The following is a 26,128-nucleotide window of genomic DNA, read 5'->3' on the forward strand; positions in this document are numbered from 1 at the left end:
GCACCTGGGATAGAAAAGCTTGGTATGCCTTATTCACCCCTGGCAGTCTTCAGCTGAAATGTCTCTGCAGCTGGGATCCATTGCATCCAGGAGGGACATTTGGTCATGGGGCTGATGATCATACGTGTTTCTCTGTGTTTCCTCTGGGGGTTGTTGTGGGAGTATAGGGTACGGGGCCCTACCCTATCCAGTCCCTGTACAAACGGAGCAGGAGCTTGGTTCACATGGCTGGCAGTAAGTCAGACTGGTTCCCTGTGGGAGTTGGACTCTGCCCTTTGACACTGATTCTGTTCATAACCTTTATGTACAGAATTTCTCAGCGTAACCAAGTGGTGGAGGGGGTTCAGTTTGGCTCTGTCTTAGAGATAAGATACGGAGCGCGGTCATCTGGGAGAGACTAGGAGTAGAATCACTGCTCCTCCATGTAGAGAGGAGCCAGTTGATGTGGTTTGGGCATCTGGTCCAGATGCAACATGGGCATGTCCAGCTAGGAGGAGACCCCCCCCCCCCCCCCCCCCAAGACCCAGGACAAGCTGGAGAGATTATATTCCTTCTGGGAACGCCTTGGTATCCCCCCAGAAGAGCTAGAAGAGGTGGCTGGGGGGAGGGAAACCTGGGCCTCTTTGATTAGGCTACTGCCCCCACTACCCAGACCCAGATAAGCAGATGAAAATGGATGGATGGATGGATGGATACCAAAAACTAGTACCGGGTCCTAAAGCCCCGCGGATACCCCACAATCCACAATTAGGTGCTTCCGTTACATAAATATTTACTTTAAAATGTTTTGTTGCACTCCAATGTAATGAGTAAATATAAAACCTGAAATTGAGTTAGTGGACGTTTCCCTGATTCAAGTACTTGATAGTAAACTGGCTCCATCTGGTGGAACAATAATAGTTTTTCACCTCCTTTATTTCTTTACAAAAGCTCCTCCTCCCTGTACACGCCTGCCTGTTTGAGGAAGTAAATCTGGGAGTGACACACTAGTCTTTATTAAGTCTGCGTTCAGGTGAGTTATAAATATTATGAGAACCTCTTAACTCTGGTATTTACTTCTTTCTGCCTTATTTCTGAAAGGAGTGTAAACTCCCTCAGCTGGATAAAGGACTACAGTGACTGATTCTCTCCTGTGCTACTGTGTTTATTACAGAAGATATAAAAGTGAAAGTGAAGTTTGTACAGAAGGAGACATTACAGAGAAACAGCACAGCAGCTGTTGGAGGAAATGGCTGCTACAATCCCTCTGTCAGAAGAACAGTTTTCATGTCCTGTGTGCTGTGACATCTTCAGGGATCCTGTTATACTGTCATGTAGCCACAGTGTGTGTAAAACCTGTCTGCAGCAGTTCTGGGAAACCAAGGGATCTCAAGAATGTCCAGTTTGTAGGAGAAGATCTTCTAAATCCAGCCCTCCCTGTAATCTTGCACTAAAGAACTTGTGTGAGGCTTTTCTAGAGAGCAGGAGATCTTCAGCAGGGTCTGAGGTTCTCTGCAGTCTGCACAATGAGAAACTCAAAGTCTTCTGTCTGGAGGACCAACAGCCTGTGTGTGTGGTGTGTCAGATTTCAAAGGCACATAAAACTCACGACTGTTGTCCAGTAGAGGAAGCTGTGTGTGACTTTAAGGTATGAAATGTACACTAATGTTTTAACTGTAATGTTTTTCCAGTGTTTACAATTATCTTGAAACATATGCTAGACAGTCTAGATTAAATTTGTCAGATGATGAGATTTCAGACAACTAAATCAGACCTTCAGTCACCGTGAAAATATAAATAAAATACTGATATACAACCTGCTACAATATATTATAGATCTCAATTTGATGGTAAAATTATGAAAAGGAATCATAGTAATCATGCCATTGTGTTCAGTCGTTATAATCTCTGTAATCTCCAGCACATCTATACAGACACAGTGATGAGTCCTGTAAGACTCACACTGTCCTCTACTAAACCCGTATTTTACAGGACAAACTCAAAACCTCACTGGAGTCTCTACAGCTGCATCTGAAGATCTTAGAGGAAGATAAACAAGTCTGTGAGAAAACAGCAGCACACATTAAGGTGAAAGGTCACTCTGAGTTCTGAATGGTGCTGTGATCACTGTCCATGTACACCATAATGAAACACACACATTTGGACAGTTTATATTTCCTCATCATCTCCCATTCCAGTATCAGGCCCAGCACACAGAGAGGCAGATAAAGGAGGAGTTTGAGAAGATCCACCAGTTTCTAAGAGATGAAGAAGCAGCAAGAATAGCTGCACTGAAGGAGGAAGAGGAGCAGAAGAGTCACATGATGAGGAGGAAGATTGAGGAGATGAGTGGAGAAATAGCATCTCTTTCAGATCAAATCAGAAACACAGAGAAGGAGATGGAAGCTGAGAACATCCCGTTCTTACTAGTAAGAATCACTCAGCCAGTCTCTCTCTCACTTAAACACACGTAAAATGTTTTGACATTTGTTTTAGTTTGTGTGTGTGTGTGTGTGTGTGTGTGTGTGTGTGTGTGTGTGTGTGTGTGTGTGTGTGTGTGTGTGTAAGGGTCTTTAGACACATTGATTTTATTATCACATAATGAATAGGCATATTTGACCCTCATATAAAGAAAATGACAAAAATTTGATTTAATTTTCTGTGTTTGTCTGTTTCCTTCTCAGAACGTGTCGTCCACATTGAAACAGTAAGTGATTATTATTTCTGTTTGATATCTTGTGTTACACATTGTGTTTGTGAAATTATTCTGATACATTCAGATCTTCAGTATGTGGTCTGTGTTATTTCAGAAACATGATATATGAAGACGGTATTTAGGAATAAAAATATATATGTTGATATTGACGATGTGCAAACATTTCAAAGACATATTGATGGATTTAAATAAAGTTATTTCACATGTTACTTTTAATGTTAAATAGTTTAAATAAGATCAATAATAATCTATAATATATTTTAATAATATAATAGCTTTATACATTTCCAGAGTTCATCACACACCAAAGGAACATGAGAAGGTGTCAGGAACTCTGATCAATGTAGCAAAACATCTTTCCAACCTGAAGTTCAGAGTCTGGGAGAGAATGCAGTACTGTGAGTTTTGGTGTTCTTTGATTAATTAGAGTAATTCTGTTCTCCTCACAATTAGAACTATAGAGAGAGAAACATTAACATTGTGTGTTTGGTAAATGAACTATTCCAGTATTAAAGGCTGTATTAGTATAAACAGTGAGGGGGACGACCAGTTTACTGCTGGTCTGAGGAAAGACAGTCAGTCCATGAGGAGATCTACACCACCCACTCTCCACCTCTACACACCACCCACTCTCCACCTCTACACACCCCCCACTCTCCACCTCTACACACTACCCACTCTACACCTCTACACACCACCCACTCTCCACCTCTACACACCACCCACTCTCCACCTCTACACACCACCCACTCTCCACCTCTACACTCCACCCACTCTCCACCTCTACACTCCACCCACTCTCTACCTCTACACTCCACCCACTCTCCACCTCTACACACCACCCACTCTCCCCCTCTACACACCACCCACTCTCCCCCTCTACACACCACCCACTCTCCACCTCTACACACCACCCACTCTCCCCCTCTACACACCACCCACTCTCCCCCTCTACACACCACCCACTCTCCACCTCTACACACCACCCACTCTCTACCTCTACACACCACCCACTCTCCCTGGGACATCACCACCTCCACCTGCTCCTCCATTCTCTAAATAATGAAGATACTAGAGGTCTATAGGAAGTCCGGTACCCTGAGTCTGAGTTCCATGGTTCTCCGTCAGCTGAGACCCTCTCATGTCTTTGTGTCTGTCTGTGTCCCTGTCATCATTTTTGAGTCTGTGTTTGTGTGATTGGACAGACTGTTACGGACCTCAGATGGTAAGGGGTCTCCTTCTGTTATCGGATGACACGTATTGTGGGGCTGATCGTTTGATTCAGGGAATGGGTGCTGGTTACGTGTCCGTTCCATTACATTTCGTGTGTTTACGTTCAGACATCGTAACAGGTACATTCATGGTTGGAGTATGTGAGACGTTGCCTGTTGTTGGGGTTACATTTATATTAGGCAATGACTTGGCCAGTGACAGAGTGCTTCCTGCCCCTGAAGTCGTGAGACTTTCTGAATTGGCCGGTTTGAGTAGTAAGATACCCGTCCAAGAAGATGTCGAGATACGGTCTATGTTTCCAGCGTGCGTAGTCACACGTGCACAGAGTAAGAGATTGGCGGAGGTGGTGGATTTAAGTGATTCCGAGTGGTTTATGGCCGAACCTGCCGTCGCATCTAACAATTCCGAAACCAAACAGCCGGAGATGAGTTATGAGAAGCCACAAAAGGGTTTTATGAACATAGACTTGTGTGCCACGAAGGAGCAGCTAACACAGGCTCAACGCAATGATCCAACGTTGAGAGAGTGTAGAGAGAACGCCGAGAAAGGTGATGATTCTTCTGTGGTCACGTACATTTGGGATCATGATGTTTTGGTACGTAGATGGACCTCAGATGGTGATCGGGATGGCAAGGAATGGAACATGGTGGTTCAGATTGTTGTTCCTGAGAAGTACTGATCTCAAGTCTTGTCTTTAGCCCATGACCATTCTTTAGCTGGACATTTGGGAGTAACTAAAACATACCAGCGTATATTGCAGTGTTTTTTTCGGCCTAAAATGAAGACCGATGTGAGAAATTACTGTCGTTCGTGTCACGTGTGCCAAATGGTAGGTAAACCCAATCAGAAGATCCCTCCTGCTCCTTTGCAACCGATACCCGTTGTCGGTGACCCATTCGACACACTGTTGGTCGACTGTGTCGGTCCTTTGCCGAGGACGAAATCGGGACATCAGTATTTACTAACGGTGATGTGTGTGGTATCGCGTTATCCGGAAGCTATTCCGTTACGTACGATAACCGCAAAAGCTGTGACTAGGGCTTTGTTACAGTTCTGCTCCAAGTTCGGTTTACCTCGTTACATCCAATCGGACCAAGGTTCAAATTTCTTGTCACGTGTCTTTGCACAAGTATTAGACCAATTGTCTATCAAACACACAACATTGAGTGCTTACCATCCTGAATCGCAGGGTGCGATTGAGAGATTCCATCAGACATTAAAGTCTATGCTGAGAAAATACTGTTTTGAGACTGGTCGTGACTGGGATGAGGGTGTTCCTTTGGTTCTATTTGTGGTGAGAGAGACCGTACAGGAGTCTCTTGGTTTTAGTCCAACTCAAATCGTGTTTGGACATACCGTCCGAGGTCCTTTAAAACTTTTAAAAGAAAAGTGGTTAAACAGCGAAGTTTCTCCGCAGGTCCTCCAGTCCATCCTCCGACCGATGTACCGGATCCACCCGGGTATCATTAAGGATCGATCGATAAATCGATCGATCTATCTAATGTATATTATATATTACATATATATATATATATATATTTACATTACGCTAAGAGCCTTAGAGAGAACTAATGGTGTATCATTGTAACTCTATAAAATGATGTTGATTTTTACCGTATTGTCTTGAATGAGAGGGACAGTTCGGACAATGAAGAAAGAAAATATAGAATATATATATATATATATATATATATATATATATATATATATATATATATATATATATATATATATAAAATATAGCCTCACAGTCGTTCTGTCAAGTTGCTCATCTAAACCCAGGTGTATTTTCCTGTTCATCAAACGGAGTAAGTAGTGATCTAAAATAATATTCTGTACTCGGACCCCTATCTGATGTGGGATGTTAGTCTATCGAGATAAGTTGTTACAGTAGAGTTTAAAACCATAGTTCCCGAAATCTTACAGTACAATTTCTCCTTAGAGTTATAATACGGGATATTCACACCTGGAAATAGAAACCCGTAAAGTTGCATTTGTCGATAGAGCAGCACAACTCGTCCATGTAACGGCGGCGGGTAGGAGCAAGGACGAGACACGAATCCTGCTTTGCAGCCAACGTCACTGCTTTATTCAACATACGACAGTAAACACTCACACGACATGCACACTAAAGACAACGACAAGCACACGACACTGCGCGAACGCACATTAAATAGACAAACTACATGAGCCCCGAGTGATTACGAGACGGGCCACAGGTGGGACGAATGAACACACGCAGACACAACCACACCCACGAGGAGCAACAGACGCAGACGGCAAGACGCAGACGATGTAGACACACGCCCACAGGGAGGGGTCCGGAGCTGTTCCGTGACAGTCCAAACATTGTTCCACGCTGTCGTTTAAAGTTTCATAAAGGATTCTCTCACAATAGATGCCTTTAAGTCAAATTTAAAAACTCATTAATTTTCTCAAGCATTCGAGTCTAAAGACTTTGCATTTTTTAATTCTTCGTAGTGGTTTATTTTTATTAATATTATTGTGTAGCACTTTTGTCGACTTTTAGATAGAAATTCAGGCGACTGGTAGCAATAGCAACGGACATTTTTGGATGGTTAACCATAGTTTGCACATAGTTTCGGGGCACTGCCTCACAAACACCGGCTTTCTTGAACGCCGTTGACGACTGGGAGTCCGGTGGGGAGGAACTCTATTTTGATGCCAAAGATGATTCTGTAATGGAGTCTGACATGACCCTGCCGTCTGACTTGGGTTACAGGCATGATATATGTGAGACCTCTGACAGACCTTCACAGCAGACTACAAACTAAACCCTCAAACACATGGTAGTAGTGTTTCCATTTGTCACTTCAGTGTGTAGTCACATATATGAAAGGCTAATCATATATTTCAATCATATAATCATATATTTATCAAACTTCTTAGAATTACTCCTAAGAATGCTGCTAAGAATTCACTTATGTCTAAAATAATTCTTAGTTAAAAGCTGAGACTAAAAGTTAGTTATTAAGCCTCCCAGTCTCACTTTAAGCGAAGTGTAGGAGTAATTCTTAAGTGTCAGTCTCCTGACCCCCTGCAAGAACCAATCTGTGACGGGCAGGGTGAGCAACTAAAAAGGAAGCGATCACGCCAAGTCTCAGGGAAAAAGGATGGTTTAATAGAAAGTGTGCAAACCAAAAACCCGTGCATTGTTCCAAATGAAGGAAATAATAACCAGCAGTCAACTGGTACAAAGACAAGACATATATAGACGAACAAACGACCCTCAGGTGAGACGGATCACGGGTCCCGCCCACCTGAGGGACGAACATCACGTGACCAAAAACAGGACCGCTGCCGCTGTAACCGGGGGCGACCGGCAGGGGGCCCCCCCACAACGTGACAGACCCCCCCCCACCAAAGCCACACTCCCCTCCGGATGTGCGGCGTACAGCGGCTGCACACAAAATACAACAAAGGGGCGGGAAGGCGGGGACAAGACAGGGACCCGTTCCCTGCCGTCCTGGAGCTGAAACAAAAAACAGACATACAGGTTAGCTCGCCTCCTGGGCGGGACCCTGGACCGACTGGGCCGTCACCAAGACGATAACCACACTGTAAAAAAAACATTTTTTTTAACAGATATTTACTGTAAATAAATACAGTATTTTTCTGTCTTTTTCATAATAAGAGAATATACCTGTAAAATACAGGAAAATTACTTTTTTTAAGAAAACACCTTTAAATATACGGTCAAAGTCTGTAAATTTAAATTACAAGAATTTCTTGTTTTATAACAGGATTGTATATTTTTTTAAGGGTCTTGAGTTTTAATTTAGTAGTTATCAGTGTAAAAATGCAGTTTTCAGTGTAAAAACACAGAACAATGCCTTTTGTAACTTCACAGTAATTTTCCATTTTTAAACAGTAAATGAAATTAAGAAATTATATTGAACCAAAAACAACAGCCTAACATCTACATTTGACCAAAGCTGGAATTATAGTGAATTAAGATTTGAAGTAAAATATTGTGTAAAATTTCCCATTTCCAATTCTCTAAATATACATTAATAACTCTGCTACCAAAAAAGCTGTAAATTGAATTACATACACAAAGTACTGAACAACAGCCTTTTATTTGAAATGACATTTAAAGCAACAAGTTTAGAACGCAATACTACTCCACTCTGCTCAAGCAAGTGAATAATATAAAATATTTGGTCCCTCAATCCTCAATCCTGGGCAATCAAGGGCTTTTCGTCAGAAGGCGCAAAGATATAAGGCATTAGGAGATTTTTTTCAGAAAGGCCCATAAGATAACCTGTTAAAACTTTGCAATATATAGCAATAAGTTTGCGGAGGGGGGTCAGAGAAATATTGTGTGTGTGTGTGTGTGTGTGTGAGAGAGAGAGAGAGAGAGAGAGAGAGAGAGAGAGAGAGAGAGAGAGAGAGAGAGAGAGAGAGAGAGGAGATCGATCTATCCATCCATTCATCCATCAGGAAACAGGGGTGATTTTCCCGAAACGTTCTACTTCTTAACCTCGTACGTTTCATACGAGGTTACGAAGTACTTAGCGCTACGAACGTTTCGGGAAACCCACCCCAGATCAGCAAACAGTTCTGTGTGGTGATTGGACAGAATCGTGGGCGCCTGGTCTGTTCATCCAATGAATGCCGAGAAGCACTAGTTTGAATTTGAGCGCCAGGTGCCTGGAGACATTACGTTCCGTTATTCACGGAATCGCAGGTAAAGGCAATAATGATGGGATTTTCGGCTCTATTTTGAGATGCGGCTCTAATGGCTCTTCTTACTGTGGAGAGCCGGCTCTTTTCGGCTCCCCATATATATTTTTAACATTATTAATTAATTAATAGCTTAAACCTAATTTTATAACATTTTGTTTCATTATTGACATTGTTAAGTAAAAATGCAACAATGCTTTATAAATAAAAGTTTTATTATAACCAATTATTAAATTATCACAAAATAGAACGCGAACAGAACCATACAGCTTGGCCAATTGCCTGCCGTTTCCACAAAAAAAGTGGAGACTTTTTTTTTTCAGTGTTTTCCCACCACATTATTAACTGAAAGCTGCATGTGATTGGTCAGATATGTGGAGCACACGCTTGACATGCGGGCAGTGGAGAAGTTCTTTGCAGTGTTGTCTGAAACGATATGGGTGGTAGTATAAAGAAACACCCCTAAAAAACAGGGAAAAACAGGATTTTACCTGACGAAAATTAATGTTGCATTGTGCTCCAGGTTTGAAAAGTGCTAAAGTAGGCTAAAGTACTTGAAAATGTAACTGTATTTTGTTTCACAACAAATAGATTTCTGACTGAATCGATGTGATAAAAAAGCGAATTATTTCGAATAATTTCGAGTATATGTATAAATATTTAAGTTTAAGGTGCTGGGAAATATTGAAAATGGCAAGTGACGTACAAGTGCTTGAATTCCACCTTGTAAAGGTGTATGAACCCGGCATACATAACTTTGTTCATTGCGCTGAAGAGGTGCACGACCTCGCTTCGCACGGGGGTCCTCACGCAGGGGCGGAGCCACCGCGATTGCGTCATTTTTGGCGCACGGACCCTCGCGCTGGTCGCGACGCGCCAAGTATGCTCTACCACTGGCAGAAACAGAGCAATACGCGCAAGGAGAGGGAGAGACAGCGAGGCACCGAAGGACAAATAAAAACGATGTTGGAAAAAAACTGGCACTGTGGCACTTGCAGAGCACAAGCGCAATACTGAAGGAAAAAGCGGCTCCCAAATAGGATCCTAAACACTAGAGCTCCTGAGAATTCAGGATTCTGAGGACATCACCCCTCCTTCTTCTCCTTCTTGCCAGCAATTAGCAAAGCCAAACATCACCCTTTATTATGTTAATTCACAGAGCAAGACTGAGGCAGCAGCCTCACCCAGAAAGTCTCTGATCACAGAGATCACAGATCACAGATCACAAACAAGCAGAAACACAAATGCTTCTATCAAATGCTTCTAACACAAATATAGATAGATAGATAGATAGATAGATAGATAGATAGATAGAGAGGTAGTATAAGAAATGTACAAAGAGCAAGATTCAAGCCTGCTGTTTAGATCACAAACAAGCAGAAACACAAATGCTTCTATCAAATGCTTCTAACACAAATATAGATAGATAGATAGTATAAGAAATGTACAAAGAGCATGATTCAAGCCTGCTGTTTAGATCATAAACAAGCAGAAACACAAATGCTTCTATCAAATGCTTCTAACACAAATATAGATAGATAGATAGTATAAGAAATGTACAAAGAGCAAGATTCAAGCCTGCTGTTTAGATCATAAACAAGCAGAAACACAAATGCTTCTATCAAATGCTTCTAACACAAATAGGGATGTCCCGATCCAGCTTTTTGAACTTCCGATCCGATACCGATATTTATTTGCACTTCCGATCCGATACCGATATCGGCCGATACCGATACCGGCCTATCCGAGCATGTATTAAAGTTTAAAGTTATTTAGCCAACTTACTTTGTTGTCAAACTCATGTTGAAAAGCGTTTTACTCTTGATAACAAGTAGCCAGCTGAATTAGGTGTGTTTGAATAATACACAATGGTTGGTAAGGAGAAACTGACCTGTTTATTTAGCAATTAATAAACTCAAAATAGACAAAATATTAAATAACAAACAGAAATAGCATCAGTAAACCAAGGTTTAAAAAGTCACAAGTGCAAATAATATTGTAAATTATATTAAAAGCAAAACACACAACCTGAGTGGAAAATAGTCTATTAACAAATAGTCCATTAACATTAACATCCATCAGTGCTCTTGAACAAGTGTAAACCAAAGCTTAAAAAAAAATCCGTGCACATATCGTAATCTAATTAAAAGCAAAATGCCTTCTACTCCACACTTTGCTGCTCCATCCCCATCTATACACTCCCTTCAATTCAAACGTTTCTGCCAGTGTTAGTTGTGTAGGACCTTTCTTTTTGTCTTCGGTTTTCTTTAGAAACTCGTCATGTTGTTTATGGTGGTATTTCGCTAAATGCTTGATTAGATTGGTGGTATTAAAAGTTCTTACAGCTTTACCACCACGCTTGACTTTACTGTGGCATATGTTGCACTCTACCTCTTCGTCTTTGTCATCCTTTAAGGTAAAATAATCCCACACAACTGACATTTTTACCGATAACTTCAAATTTACACAGTGGTCCGAGATGCCACGGAGCTAAATTGGGGCAGACGCTGTGCTGAAGGTGTGCTGGAAAATGCGGACCGGATTTTACTCTCACTGGCAAAACCGAGGAGCAAAAACTGGAATGGATTATCTAAATGGGTGCGCTGGAAAACCCGGATCGGATTAAAAAAACTGGATCGGGAGTCTGGATCGGCATTTTCTCATGCCTGCCGATCCGATACCGATACGCATTTTTTGCTAATATCGGCGGCCGATCCGATCCAAATATCGGATCGGGACAACCCTAAACACAAAATATAGATAGTATAAGAAATGTACAAAGAGCAAGATTCAAGCCTGCTGCTTAGATCACAAACAAGCAGAAACACAAATGCTTCTATCAAATGCTTCTAACACAAATATAGATAGATAGATAGATAAATAGTATAAGAAATGTACAAAGAGCAAGATTCAAGCCTGCTGTTTAGATCATAAACAAGCAGAAACACAAATGCTTCTATCAAATGCTTCTAACACAAATATAGATAGATAGATAGATAGTATAAGAAATGTACAAAGAGCAAGATTCAAGCCTGCTGTTTAGATCACAAACAAGCAGAAACACAAATGCTTCTATCAAATGCTTCTAACACAAATATAGATAGATAGATAGTATAAGAAATGTACAAAGAGCAAGATTCAAGCCTGCTGTTTAGATCATAAACAAGCAGAAACACAAATGCTTCTATCAAATGCTTCTAACACAAATATAGATAGATAGTATAAGAAATGTACAAAGAGCAAGATTCAAGCCTGCTGTTTAGATCACAAACAAGCAGAAACACAAATGCTTCTATCAAATGCTTCTAACACAAATATAGATAGATAGATAGATAAATAGTATAAGAAATGTACAAAGAGCAAGATTCAAGCCTGCTGTTTAGATCATAAACAAGCAGAAACACAAATGCTTCTATCAAATGCTTCTAACACAAATATAGATAGATAGATAGTATAAGAAATGTACAAAGAGCAAGATTCAAGCCTGCTGTTTAGATCACAAACAAGCAGAAACACAAATGCTTCTATCAAATGCTTCTAACACAAATATAGATAGATAGATAGTATAAGAAATGTACAAAGAGCAAGATTCAAGCCTGCTGTTTAGATCATAAACAAGCAGAAACACAAATGCTTCTATCAAATGCTTCTAACACAAATATAGATAGATAGTATAAGAAATGTACAAAGAGCAAGATTCAAGCCTGCTGTTTAGATCACAAACAAGCAGAAACACAAATGCTTCTATCAAATGCTTCTAACACAAATATAGATAGATAGATAGTATAAGAAATGTACAAAGAGCAAGATTCAAGCCTGCTGTTTAGATTTACATTTACATTTACATTTATGGCATTTAGCAGACGCTCTTATCCAGAGCGACTTACAAAAGTGCTATGTAGTTGCTTGGAATCTCCAAGGTAGAATAGATAGTCCTGAACACAAGGTACTCTAAGCTGGAAAAACCACTAGACGAAAGTCAAATGATACCCAACAATTATACCTGAATATACACATCCCCTGAGGAAAAAGACAGTAAACAATTCCTATAACCCAATTATGCACAATACCTGAATTAAGAGACGATAAAGTACAATAGACAAAGCATAATTATGCAAAGTGCACTTGAAAGAGGTGGGTCTTCAGTCGGCGTCTGAAGACAGCAAGTGACTCCGATGTTCGGACACACAAGGGAAGTTCATTCCACCACCTTGGAGCCAGGACAGAGAAAAGTCTGGATGCTTGTCTCCCATGTGTCCTGGATGATGGAGGGTCAAGACGAGACATACTTGAGGCGCGGAGGGCTCTAGGTATGCATCTGGGTTTTACCATGGCCATCAAGTAAGGAGGAGCTGGACCATTCTTTGCTTTGTAGGCCAGCACCAGGGTTTTATATTTGATGCGGGCAGCTACCGGAAGCCAGTGGAGGGAGGACAGCAAGGGAGTGACATGGCTGAACTTGGGAAGGTTGAAGACCAACCGAGCTGCAGCGTTCTGGATCAGTTGCAGGGGTTTGATGGCATGTATAGGAAGACCAGCCAGTAGGGAGTTGCAGTAGTCCAGTCTTGACATAACAAGGGACTGGACAAGGACCTGAGTGGCCTCCCTAGAGAGAAATGGCCGAATCCTCCGAATGTTGTGAAGGGCGAATCTGCATGATCGTGTTGTGTTAGCAACGTGGGCCGTGAAGGAGAGTTGATTGTCGACAACTACACCAAGGCTACGCGCTTCCATGGATGGAGTGATCACGGTGTTCTCGAATGAGATAGAAAGATCACGATGAAGACTGGCTCTTGCAGGGATGTACAGCATCTCTGTCTTGCTTGGGTTAAGCTTTAGGTGGTGAGCTGCCATCCAAGAGGCAATGTCTTTCAGACATGCAGAGATTTGAGCTGAAACCTGTGTGTCAGAGGGTGGGAAGGAAAAGAAGAGCTGGGTGTCATCCGCATAACAGTGATAAGAGAAGCCATGTGCAGAGATTGACTCACCCAGAGAGCGGGTATAAAGGGAAAAAAGAAGTGGACCCAGCACTGAGCCTTGTGGAACACCGGTGGAGAGTTTGCATGGCGTGGATGTTGATCCTCCCCATGTTACTTGGTAGGAACGACCCTCCAGGTAGGATGCAAACCACGTCCATGCATTGCCAGTGATACCAAGGCCTGAGAGGATGGACAGGAGGATCTCATGATTGACTGTGTCAAAGGCCGCCGAAAGGTCAAGCAGAATCAGAACTGATGATAGTCCATTTGCTCTAGCCGCATGGAGTTTCTCAGTTACTGCAATGAGTGATCATTTAGATCATAAACAAGAATTTAGATCATAAACAAGCAGAAACACAAATGCTTCTATCAAATGCTTCTAACACAAATATAGATAGATAGATAGTATAAGAAATGTACAAAGAGCAAGATTCAAGCCTGCTGTTTAGATCACAAACAAGCAGAAACACAAATGCTTCTATCAAATGCTTCTAACACAAATATAGATAGTATAAGAAATGTACAAAGAGCAAGATTCAAGCCTGCTGCTTAGATCACAAACAAGCAGAAACACAAATGCTTCTATCAAATGCTTCTAACACAAATATAGATAGATAGATAGATAGATAGATAGATAGATAGATAGATAGATAGATAGATAGATAGATAGATAGATAGATAGATAGATAGATAGATAGTATAAGAAATGTACAAAGAGCAAGATTCAAGCCTGCTGTTTAGATCATAAACAAGCAGAAACACAAATGCTTCTATCAAATGCTTCTAACACAAATATAGATAGATAGATAGTATAAGAAATGTACAAAGAGCAAGATTCAAGCCTGCTGTTTAGATCACAAACAAGCAGAAACACAAATGCTTCTATCAAATGCTTCTAACACAAATATAGATAGATAGATAGTATAAGAAATGTACAAAGAGCAAGATTCAAGCCTGCTGTTTAGATCATAAACAAGCAGAAACACAAATGCTTCTATCAAATGCTTCTAACACAAATATAGATAGATAGTATAAGAAATGTACAAAGAGCAAGATTCAAGCCTGCTGCTTAGATCACAAACAAGCAGAAACACAAATGCTTCTATCAAATGCTTCTAACACAAATATAGATAGATAGATAGATAGTATAAGAAATGTACAAAGAGCAAGATTCAAGCCTGCTGTTTAGATCACAAACAAGCAGAAACACAAATGCTTCTATCAAATGCTTCTAACACAAATATATATATATATATATATATAGATAGATAGATAGATAGATAGATAGATAGATAGATAGATAGATAGATAGATAGATAGATAGATAGATAGATAGATAGATAGATAGATAGATAGATAGATAGATAGATAGATAGATAGATAGATAGATAGATAGATAGATAGATAGATAGCACATGAATTTGTTTTCCTGTCTTTTCCTCTCCTTTTCCAGCCTGCTGTTTAGATCACAACATTTATCAGTGATGCAGTGATGCAATGCGACCATGCTAATTTTCGCTAGCAATGATATGGGATTTCCTATATAACATTAGCATCAAGCTAATTGCGCCATATAATTTCTTAGCTTTTCAAACGCGAATTCAAACGCGGAAACAGAAAGTGTTTGATTACAACAAATATTATATAGTATAGTATATGAAATATACAAAGAGCAAGATTCAAACATTTTTATTTATTTTTATTGTTTGACGGGACTCATTAGAGAAACTGCCGTCTCTACGTGCGATTGAATTGTAACTTTTGAAACACGAGTCTACAAATTTTCTGCCGTTTGTTGTAGTATCGGTAACATACAGTCTGCTTGTAACTTCAACTTTTTCGTGAAGTATCACGTTTGGTGTTTTGGTCATATGAGCTTGGGGGTGAGCCAGCTTGTGCTTTGGCAGGCGTATGAGCTGGGGATGAGCCGCTTCCACCGCATTACCAAGACAATGGGCGTTAATCCCTTCACAGCAGGGGAGTGGGCTACATGGACCCTACCAAGCCCTGTGAAATTTTTCGCTTCTCTAGGAGCTCTAGTGTAAAACGGCTCCCATTGTGGAGCCGGTTCCAATCGTTCTAGAGCCGGATCGTTCGCGAACGACACATCACTAAAAGGCAAGACCGACTGAAGCACCGAAGCACAGAAGCACCAGTTCACGCCAAGTGTCTGTGATCAATATCAACTGAAGGTACGTCTTAGTTTTTTTTTTTTTCAAAAATCGCTGCTTTGCCGGGAGTGTTTAATTATTTTATTATGAGTAGCATTCTGACGACAGGTTGTTGTCTGACACGTTGTGTTATAGTAGTTTTGGTTTCAAACGTGTTTTAGCCAGTTTATTTTAATCTGTTCATGGCGTTTTTTATCACATTATTTAATGGTTGTTTATTTTCAAAGCGCCCAATCTTAACGTCTTCACTCATGTTTCGTCCTGGAATTACAAGAGGCTCGTAATACAGGAGAACTGTTTAGTCAGACAGTTGTGAAACGAAGTAGTTTCAATTTCAAGCATTTTCAAGTACTTTAGCCTAAATTCCAGCACTTTTCAAACCTGAAACAAAAAGCAACATTAAAATTGGTCAGGTAAATGTTCCTTCCCGTTTTTGAGGGGTGTTTCTTTATAACTACCACATATAGTTACGGACAACACTGCAAAGAATGTGACGCGAGGTGTGCGGAGTCGCGCGCTACGGTCAGTCTCGAAAGTATAAACATAGTTAAAATGAGCACAGCCAGGCCAAGTGTTTAATTAACTTTAAATAAATACTTCTAATGTCTTTTTTTAGGTTGTACAGACAAACAGCATTTTACAGAGTATACCTAACTTTTAGAAAAAACTGCAAGTTTTTGTGCTTTTATGTTGGCTATGTTGCTTTTGTGATGCTGAGCTCTAGCTATAAAAAGTTTGTGCTATTACCAGAAAAGAGCGCTTTTGTTTGTATTTTATTCTTTAACCTTATTTTTCTATTATTTACTTATGTTTTATTATTATTAGGGATGCACCGAAATGAAAATTCTTAGCCGAAACCGAAAACCGAAAATGAGGAAACCAAGGCCGAAAGCCGAAAACCGAAACACCGAAATACATTATGCCAATTATTAGTAACATTGGATTTATGGCTAACCTCACTAAAATCAAGGCATTGCTATTCAAAGAATAAATCAACTACAAAATTTGATTTGAAAATATTTATTTAGCACTGACATTACAGTAATGCATATTATGAAATAAAATTAGTGGTGGGCCGTTAACAGCGATACCGCTGACAACGGCCGACCACTAATTAAATTAAACTCGCTTGCAGACCGTTTTTATCTGAGAGGATAAATATATGTATTTTATACGAGTTAAATTTAATTATAACTGATTGGCCTGAAAGATAAATATAAATTCTCTCATAAAAACGTGACGCGAGTTGCAACAACATTAAACAGCTCAGGTAAACACACTTCTGAGAAATGTCGTCTGCTCGGCAAAACATAACGGGGCTCAATGTGCTCTATTAGCCTACGAAATCCCTACGACAGAGAACGGCTGATCGTCTAAGGCAACGAGTTCCATAATTTTTGGTGTAATGTCCTTTTCCTTGGCGCCATCAATGGAAATTTTTTTTGCTAGCTTTATCCAAATAAGCGCGTGCAGGTGGCGATTTTTGCTTGCGTCATCACAGCACACTGTTTCGGCCATGTTGTTTCGGTGATGAAAGTATTTCGGTGGCCGAATTTTCGGTGCATCCCTAATTATTATTTATTATTACTAAATGTTGAGAGAACACAGCCTTGCACAAAATGTTTGCACTATTATTACTTGTACACGTGTTATCTAATTTTAGATTTCATCTATTGTTGAATAAACCTGCAAAATATTTGGAATTATTCTGGATTCATTACACAGTAAAAAACAAAACAAATTAACATGCTGCTGTTCAGAGAGACATTACATTTCTGTATTTGAATCTTAATTTAGTGTGTTTCACATTGATATCAGGATATCCAACAATGTTAAAGTGTTGAAATGTAAATTAATTAGACCGGCAGCCTCCTTAAAACCAGTATCCTTTGCCAGTGTGGTAGTGTTTTTTCCATGTACGGAATGAGAGAATATAAAAATAAGTCAGATCTTTCCCTTTTGTTCATAGCTTGCTTTGACAAGCTCTAAAAGCAGACAGCAATCAGTGGAGTTCTTTCTGACCCTACCGGTACTTGTCCATCCTCAAAGCAAAGTTGGCATCTGTGGTGCTCTTTCTTGTCATGACACCCTGCTGCTCACAAATAGTTCCCTCTTGTCTAAGTCTAGCTTCTACAATTTTCTCCCAGATCTTCAATGTGTGGCTCATCAACTTAATTCCATTGTAGTTGTTACAACTCTGTACATCACCCTTGTTCTTAAAAATGGGTACCAGCACACCTCTCCTCCATTCCTCTGGCATTTTCTCACTCTCAACCATACCATTGAATAGTTGAGACAAAGACCTCACTGCTATCTCTCCTAGAGATTTCCGTACCTCCACTGTTATGCCATCAGGTCCATCTGCCTTCCCTTCTTCATCCCATCCAAAACTTTCCAAACTCTACTCTTTGTTCCATTTCATTCTCTTCATTCATTAGCTCCTCAAAGTACTCCTTCCATCTTCTCATCACACTCTCCTCACTTGTTAAAACATTACCATTCCTATCCTTAACAAGTCTAACCCAGCGCCTTTAACAGCTCCTCTATTAACTCTTTACCGCATTCCTTCCTTCTTCAGTTTCCACCATTTGGTCTTCTCTGGTTTGACGTTTTTTTTTTACATAATTCTACACACCACCATACGATGCTATTTGGCCACGCTCTCTCCTGTCACAATCTTATAGTCTCCAATCTCTGTCATGTTTCGTCTTCTACACAGAATGTAGTCTACTTGTGTACTCCTCCCTCCACTCTCATAGGTCACCCTATGTTCCTTTTTGGAAATAAGTGTTGACTACAGCCATTTCCATCCTCTTGGCAGAATCCACCACTATCTGTCCTTCCTGGTTCCTTTCATTGAAACCAAACCTACCCATTGCTTCCTCATCATCTGTTTCCTTCACCATGTCCATATAGGTCTGTTACAATCACCACTCTCTCCTTACTGGGAATACTTTCACTTCATCTAGATCCTTCCAAAACTTCTCTTTTTCCTCTTCCTCATATCCAACCTGTGGAGCATAACCACTGGCAAATTCAATGTCAGACCTTCTACTTCTATCTTCAGACACATCACCCTATCTACACTTGTTTCACCTCTACTATGTTCTTTGCTAACACCTCTTTCAAGACTAGTATGTGCACACAAGATCAAGGCACCAGTATGAGTAATACTATTTCACTACTTAACTTGATAAACAGCTATGTTTTCTGGTTATGTATACAAACATTTGTATGACTTTTAAATGGTCCCATGATGAGCTTATGTGCAGTCACTTTTGAAAGTTGTTCCACTTTAAGCAATCACAAACTCCAATAAAAGCCTGGTCAGAAATGGATGGGTTTACTTTAGAAACTGAATAATGGGGCAAGAACTCTACAGCTGCAAGCCCTGTAAAAATGTAGGTACGAGTCAAAACCATACACAGCTGCCAAAATCAGGCCCAATTCTGACCAACATGCCTCGTATCTTCCTGGATGTCAAACAAAACTGTCTGATATTTGGGGTTATTGTGATTTCAGAATTGTTTTGCATTTTACATTACAATGTTATGCATTCTAAATTGATTACAAAGTGCACACGATGTCCCAGAATTACTATATAGCCTACAGGTTGCAGGTTAAAACAAACATTTGATTTTCTCTTTTCACAGATGCAGCAGTGGGCACTGGTTTAATGATGCTGTAATGATCTGTGTGAGGCAGAACAGGGAGGCGGACACAAATGCTGAGGAGAGCGAGATTTATTCTAAGGAATTCCAAAGACGTGGTCAAGGTAACAGGTGCGGGTCAAAACGGGCAGGCAATCCGGACATGAATTACAAACACAACTAGGAGGACTCACGGACCAGGCAGGAACACACGGAGATCATGGGGAAAACAACGAGACATGAAACGGAAAACTACGAACGTTAGAGATCACAAGGAACATGAATGCACAAAACAACCGATAACCAGACATAGGAAATACAAGGACTATAAATACACAGGACTAGACCAGGACCAGGTGACAACACTGATGACAAGGGCGTGGAAGACAATGGGAAACCATAGAAACAGACAAGCTGGGCGGGACTAACCGGCAAGGAACTACAGACATGAGGAACAGGGAAACTGGAGTGACAGGTAGGAGAGGGGGCGTAGCCCTATGTGACAGATGCCTAACAAGATCATTGAGAGAAACTGCCATAATGTTCAAAACCTGGAGTTATGGAATTTTCTTCCTTCTGGATGTGTCCTAATACGACATCTTTTTTGATAAAGTTAATGATAAACTTTTATGTAGTGACAGCTAACAGTGAGTGAACTGGGACTGAACACAAGTGCACAGTGATAATGAAATGATGTTGTTCTATGAGATATTTGATGTGATCGTTTCATATAGCTAGGTGCAATTCTTAAAATAATTTCAGCACCCTTACCATCTTACTGTTACTGTTGAAAATGCCTTAAACAACTGTGTGTAAGCCCTTTTATGATCTGTAACGATTATTGAAGTATTAGATTCTGTGATTGGCCCTTGTGCTTTGTATTAGCCAATTAAAAGTTCTCGTTGTAGAAGCATATTCAGTGTAGCTAAATTTTCCAAGTTGTTGATTTTCTACTGGGTGTGTAAATGAAACAAAGAAACATTTTTCCCAAGCAATCCTAATCTGAATCTTTTAATTGGCACGTACTGCTACAGTCCATACTACACAATACACTGAGAATGATATAAGATAACTAGTGCTGTTAGTTCACATTATTGTTTATATTTTAGAATCCCATTTAATATAAATCTTTTCAACCTCGAGAACATTGTAAAAATCCATAGTAACCATCTTTTTGTGTTTTTTTATATATTTTTTAGAGTCAGTTCAGTTGTCATGATTGTTGAAGTTCAACTGTCAAAATAAAGAGATTGAGAGCTTTTATTATTTTATTGTTTTGGTTAATGTTTTTACATTGTTTTAAATGTTGTTTGTTAATTTATGTAAGTACACCATTCTTTTATCTGCTGAAATAAAAGGTAACTGTAAAATGTTCATGTAAGCTGGAATTTAATGACCAAAATAACCACAAAAATATTTACGTTTACAGAAATGTATTGCAATATTGGTAGTTTTAACAGAAACTTAAGATGTTAATACATCCCAAGCACCGTAAATTAATAGGAAAGAGTAGCATATTTATTGGACCATTGGATGTTAAATTAAACACATAACTTTTGAAACTACTTTTATATAGGGTTAAAAATATATAATTTTACATTATTTTTGTGTATTTAAAAAGCAGAATCCAATTATTTTAATGTTGAAATCTCATTGATAAACAGTACATTGTAAGAGTTTGTGCGTTGATCAACCAACATTTAACAGTTATCCACTGTAAGTGGATAGGATATGAACATATATTCACAGATTACCTCTGTACTTTGACAAGTTCATTTGTAGATCGTTTAAATAATACCATGAAGTAACCTAATTATGCTGTTATTTTAACATTCTAGCTGTGTTTTCTTACAATGAAAATTTGTAATTTTACTTAAATTTGGCTGTGAAATTACAAAGAATAAATACAGGGAAAATCTGTAATTTTACAGTAATTCATTGTTGAATTATGTGTGGTATTTTACTGTAATTTTACAGTAACTGTTTGGCAACTTTTGCTGCCGGACATGTTACCATTTTTTTACGACTTTTTTTTTTACAGTGCACGCCCCGGTCGGTCACAGGGCCCTCACGCCCTAACCGGCCTTAGGCCGCTCAAGCCCCACTGCTGTGTGCGGACCGGGAGCACACAGCCCAACACACGTCACAGGTGTGGATGTGTGCAGGCCGCCACACTGGGGTGCGACCACGGCTTCCACCGACCACCTCCCGAACCTACCTCTTCGCTCGGAACTGACCCCTGCCCTTTTCGCTAGGGGTCACCCCAGACTCCTGGGGAGGGAACCCCTCCCGGGGCCCCTCATCTCAAGGTGGACTCCTCCACCCAACCCAGGAGCGCCGGAGACCAGGGCTCTGGCAATGCGCATCAGGGACACGCTGGTCACCCCGAGCTCGAAGGGGAGGGTCTCCGCCTGGAGACCCCACTAGGTCTGGGAGTGCCGCAATCCACCACCAGGAGCGACCTGCAACACATCACACACACGCACACAGACATCATACAACACATAACGCGCACCTACGCTGACCATTGACCCCCCCCCCCCCCCCCCTTTGCCCAGGGGGGAGGGGACCCCTTCTTGGCATGAGGAGACACCCTGTCCGTACATCCCAGGCATCTTCTGCCTACTTAAAGGGTACAGGGGCTCCTCCTTGCTCAGGGGTCCCTCCCAACCGGTCAGGTCTCCTGATGGAGTCGCGCCTTCTGAGCCACATGCCGTGGCTCAGGAACCCCATAGCTCCCCCCCAAAAACATATTTAGGGGAGGCCCCTCCGGGGAATCACAAAACACAAACACAACATATAACACACACACACACCTAAGATGCCCTCCGTGCCACACCCAGTGGCACGGGACCTCTAATGGGCCCCTCCCCACACACAGTGAAGAGGGGCGCAAGAGAGGAATTACATAAAACAAAGCACGCTACACTCTAGGACAAAACGAACACGCAAAGACAGAGAACACAAACAAACGGACAGGACCCACCGATATGCGCGCTCTATGGAGCGCGACACGCCCACTCCAGCTCTCTCTCTCACCGTTTTCACAACGGGATCCGCAGATCTTTGGAGAGAGAGAGCTATCTCTGGCTCGCAGTCGCTCACCCCCGTCGAGGCGAAAGGAGCAGAGAGACTCTCGCGTCTCACGCGTTCCAGCGCGCAGCACGCATCGGTGGACCCGTCCACACACACACGAACACCACCAGCGAGACACACACAACAGCACACACACACTCGCTCAAGTCCGCGTCGTTATTCATACAAAACAAAACAACGTACACACACATACACACATACACCGACGATAACGAACAACGGACGAGCGTACTGTGAGGTACCGGTGGTCTCGCTGGGTGAGAGCGGAGTCTACTGGTCCCCAGCTCTAGTCACCGCTGTGTGACTTACGGGTCTTACACAAACAACATTTAAACACGGCGGGACGAGTGGGGACAGACTCAACACACTCTCAGACAATACACAACAAACACACAGCACGAGACATGACCACGAACAAAGGCGAAAGTAAAGGAGACTGGCGGCTTCTGAAGGGTGGCTGGTTATTTTGTGACGGGCAAGGTGAGCAACTAAAAAGGAAGCGATCACGCCAAGTCTCAGGGAAATAGGATGGTTTAATAGAAAGTGTGCAAACCAAAAACCCGTGCATTGTTGGAAATGAAGGTTCCAAATGAAGGAAATAATAACCAGCGGTCAACTGGTACAAAGACAAGACATATATAGACAAACAAACGACCCTCAGGTGAGACGGATCACGGGTCCCGCCCACCTGAGGGACGAACATCAACAGGACCGCTGCCGCTGTAACCGGGGGCGACCGGCAGGGGGCCCCCCCACAACGTAACACAATCACTGGATCGGATCTCATGTTCAATAATATTTCCTGAGAAATGTCAAGATAATATTCAGAAAATGTTGAAATACCTTCATATTTAACTTAATAATGTTGCAGTCATAATTTTTGTGAAACAACCGTGTATTTACGTAGTTAATAAATAATAATTAAAAACAGGGCTCTCAAGTCAAGGAGGTGTGGCGTGTGAGCGTGTGAAGACGGTCAAATGCGTGTGTCACACGCTCAATGCGTGAGACTTGAGAGCCCTAATTAAAAAGTATATTTCATATCTACCTTTAAGTCCTATGTGACACTGGTATGTATAATTTTCTCTTCTTTTGTTATTCATATATTTTCTCAGATTTATTTTGGAGACTGCATACATTCTCACCGAATCACATTCAGGCGGAGGACCACCGGGCAAGTTTCTTAGCGCATTTTGTGAGGTGGTGCAGCGTATCATGGGGGAAAATACACTCTGTGGAGTGGAGGGGGGTCAGGATCCTGCATTAATGAAATTCGAAAACATATCTCAAAGGTTTTAATCATTTATTTAGATTTGCACACAAACACTGTGATGCTAATTGTCACTTCAACATTATTGCATCCATCAGTAATAAAGAAGCTGCTCATTCTCCCGACCCTGCTGGCTTGAGCGCAGATTCTCCATCTGCCCCTCCCTCTCTGACAGCGCTTCCAAACACCTCCAGTCATGAATGGCCGGAGGAAGAGTGAGCGTCTGAAGGACGTCTGGCAGAGGACTCACTCCCAAATGACATACAAGAACTGACAAGGCAGAAGTCAAAGTCAGAGATGATGTCCGGGTGGCACAAGTCATGTTTCAAAGAGTTGGTTCAGGCCGCTTTCAGTGAAAATCCGAGTGTCAGGGGTTGACCCAGGCCATTTGGGTACAACATTTATGCTGGGTGCAATGATCTTTATGTGAGTGCCATCAATTGCACCTACAACTCCTGGAAATCCAGCTATCTGCATAAACTGGGTTTGCTTCTGTTGGAAGACACAGGGTGTTGTTGGAAAGTCAATAAAACAGGTTACAATGTGTGGTGCTGTAAGTGCCATAATTGATTGCATGACGACTCGGCTAATTGTTGGTTGGGATGGTCCCAAATCATCAGCACTACACTGCTGCATTTTTCCTGTAGCAAGAAAACGAAGCATCAGCACTTTTAATTCAGCTGGGATGGTGTTGCTGCGTGTAGTTGAAGGTGAGATGACATCTCTCACCAAGTCAGTGACAAAGATGATTCCTGTTCTGTCCAGTCTATATCGTTTGATTAATTGAAAGTCATCAAACATTTCAAAGACATATGGCAATGGTCAAGAGTCGATCCGCACCTCGAGCCCTTCGCGCTTCAAGTACGGCTCGGCTTGACCCGCCATCCATCAAGATTCATGGAAGACACGTGACAAGATGCTTCTCTGTCCTGGCTCCCAGATGGTGGAACGAACTTCCACTGGCTATCCGAACAGCGAACTCTCTCACAGTTTTCAAACGCAGACTGAAGACCCATCTCTTTGTAAAGCACTTATAAGCACTAATCTACTGAAGCATTGGTATAAATCGTAATTGCACTTTATCTCTGGGAACACTTGCTAATGTAGTCTTGTAGGTATTTCAGTCTTGCTAGGTATTGCTCTGTGTCTAATCTTATATTTGTTGTCTTCTTTCTAGGTATCAGCACTGGCAACTGTTTATGGCAGTGCTTGAGCTTGAGTAGTTTGGACTTAAACCTGTTTATACTAGACAGAGATGCATATTCTGTCTAAACACTTAGCACTTTTGTAAGTCGCTCTGGATAAGAGCGTCTGCTAAATGCTGTAAATGTAAATGTAAACATTCTTCCTCTCTTGGAAGGTTCGCACGCGTCTCTGTCTTCTCGGCGACATCTCAGCCCCCTGGTGGCAACTGGTGGTTTCACGGACACTGAGAAGCTGTTGAAATGACACTCAACTGCATGACCTGATCACAATAACGAGGAAGAAGCAGCACCTTTGATATGTGGCTTCAGTGTGTTTGCATACATTTGTCTATTTGAGCCTCTTTATGTATCACATGGAAACTGTTCACAGTGACTTTATTAACCAGATAGTAAAATGTCACAACCCCAATCCCCAGAACAGTTACTTTCTTTCCTCCAGTGAAATTAAACTTGTTTTTGAAATCATTGTCCTGAATAATAAATAAATATTTTTTTACATTTCTGTCCCACATCTTGTCTGTAAGCATTGTTTCCTGAACATAAGGAAGTGGTGAACGGTGGTTAATATTCCTCTAGAATACACGGGTGTCTCACACAGAACACACATTACAGCACATTTAGAAATACGAGTTATACTTTTTTTGGTTTTGAGTCAAATAATCCCAGATCATTCTAAAGTGTTAGATTAAAATATTAACTAATTTAAATGTTCTTTTAGTGTTACTCTCTCAGTAACAAATATGATATATTACACAATATCTAATGGTTTCTCTGTGTGTACATTTGCACATTCTTAGATCATCCATAGAGGTTTCTCTTTTGGCCTTGGTACAGCTTTACTGTAATTGGCTTTATGAGACTTTTTCTCTACTTTATTCTCAAATGCAGCTCTAGTTCAAAGCCTTTTTTACATCTTGACATATATGCATATGAGCTGGTGACATCACACCTCATCGTGTGATGTCACCACGATGAGAGCTGTTGGGGATTTGAAAATTCTTCTCCATTCAACAATAAACACCTCATCAGGTAAGACTGTGTCCTTAGTTTACTAATTCTTTTATGTAGTTCATCAGTTATTAACCAGAAATTTATTTAACCATTTTTTATTTACTGCTATCT

The 26,128-nt window shown here is 41.0% G+C and overlaps 1 protein-coding gene across 1 annotated transcript; it reads left to right on the top strand.

The window, feature by feature from the left end:
• The first annotated feature begins 929 nt into the window (after positions 1-929).
• Positions 930-25,504, top strand: LOC143491256 (E3 ubiquitin-protein ligase TRIM35-like). The gene is made up of 7 exons (XM_076990099.1): positions 930-1,012; positions 1,154-1,627; positions 1,972-2,067; positions 2,178-2,408; positions 2,664-2,686; positions 2,987-3,093; positions 25,162-25,504. The coding sequence occupies exons 2-7, from the start codon at positions 1,229-1,231 to the stop codon at positions 25,248-25,250; spliced, it is 945 nt and encodes a 314-aa protein (XP_076846214.1). The 5' UTR covers positions 930-1,012; positions 1,154-1,228; the 3' UTR covers positions 25,251-25,504.
• Positions 25,505-26,128: the final 624 nt, after the last annotated feature.

Source organism: Brachyhypopomus gauderio, unplaced genomic scaffold (genome assembly GCF_052324685.1).
Source record: "Brachyhypopomus gauderio isolate BG-103 unplaced genomic scaffold, BGAUD_0.2 sc73, whole genome shotgun sequence".
Classification (NCBI taxonomy): domain Eukaryota; kingdom Metazoa; phylum Chordata; class Actinopteri; order Gymnotiformes; family Hypopomidae; genus Brachyhypopomus; species Brachyhypopomus gauderio.

Excerpts from the sequence above, each read along its gene's own strand:
- LOC143491256 (XM_076990099.1), top strand. The coding sequence starts at position 1,229 with ATGGCTGCTACAATCCCTCTGTCAGAAGAACAGTTTTCATGTCCTGTG. Across the intron at positions 2,687-2,986 it reads GTGTCGTCCACATTGAAACA|AGTTCATCACACACCAAAGG; the intron begins GTAAGTGATTAT and ends ATACATTTCCAG. Across the intron at positions 3,094-25,161 it reads CTGGGAGAGAATGCAGTACT|GTTCGCACGCGTCTCTGTCT; the intron begins GTGAGTTTTGGT and ends CTCTCTTGGAAG.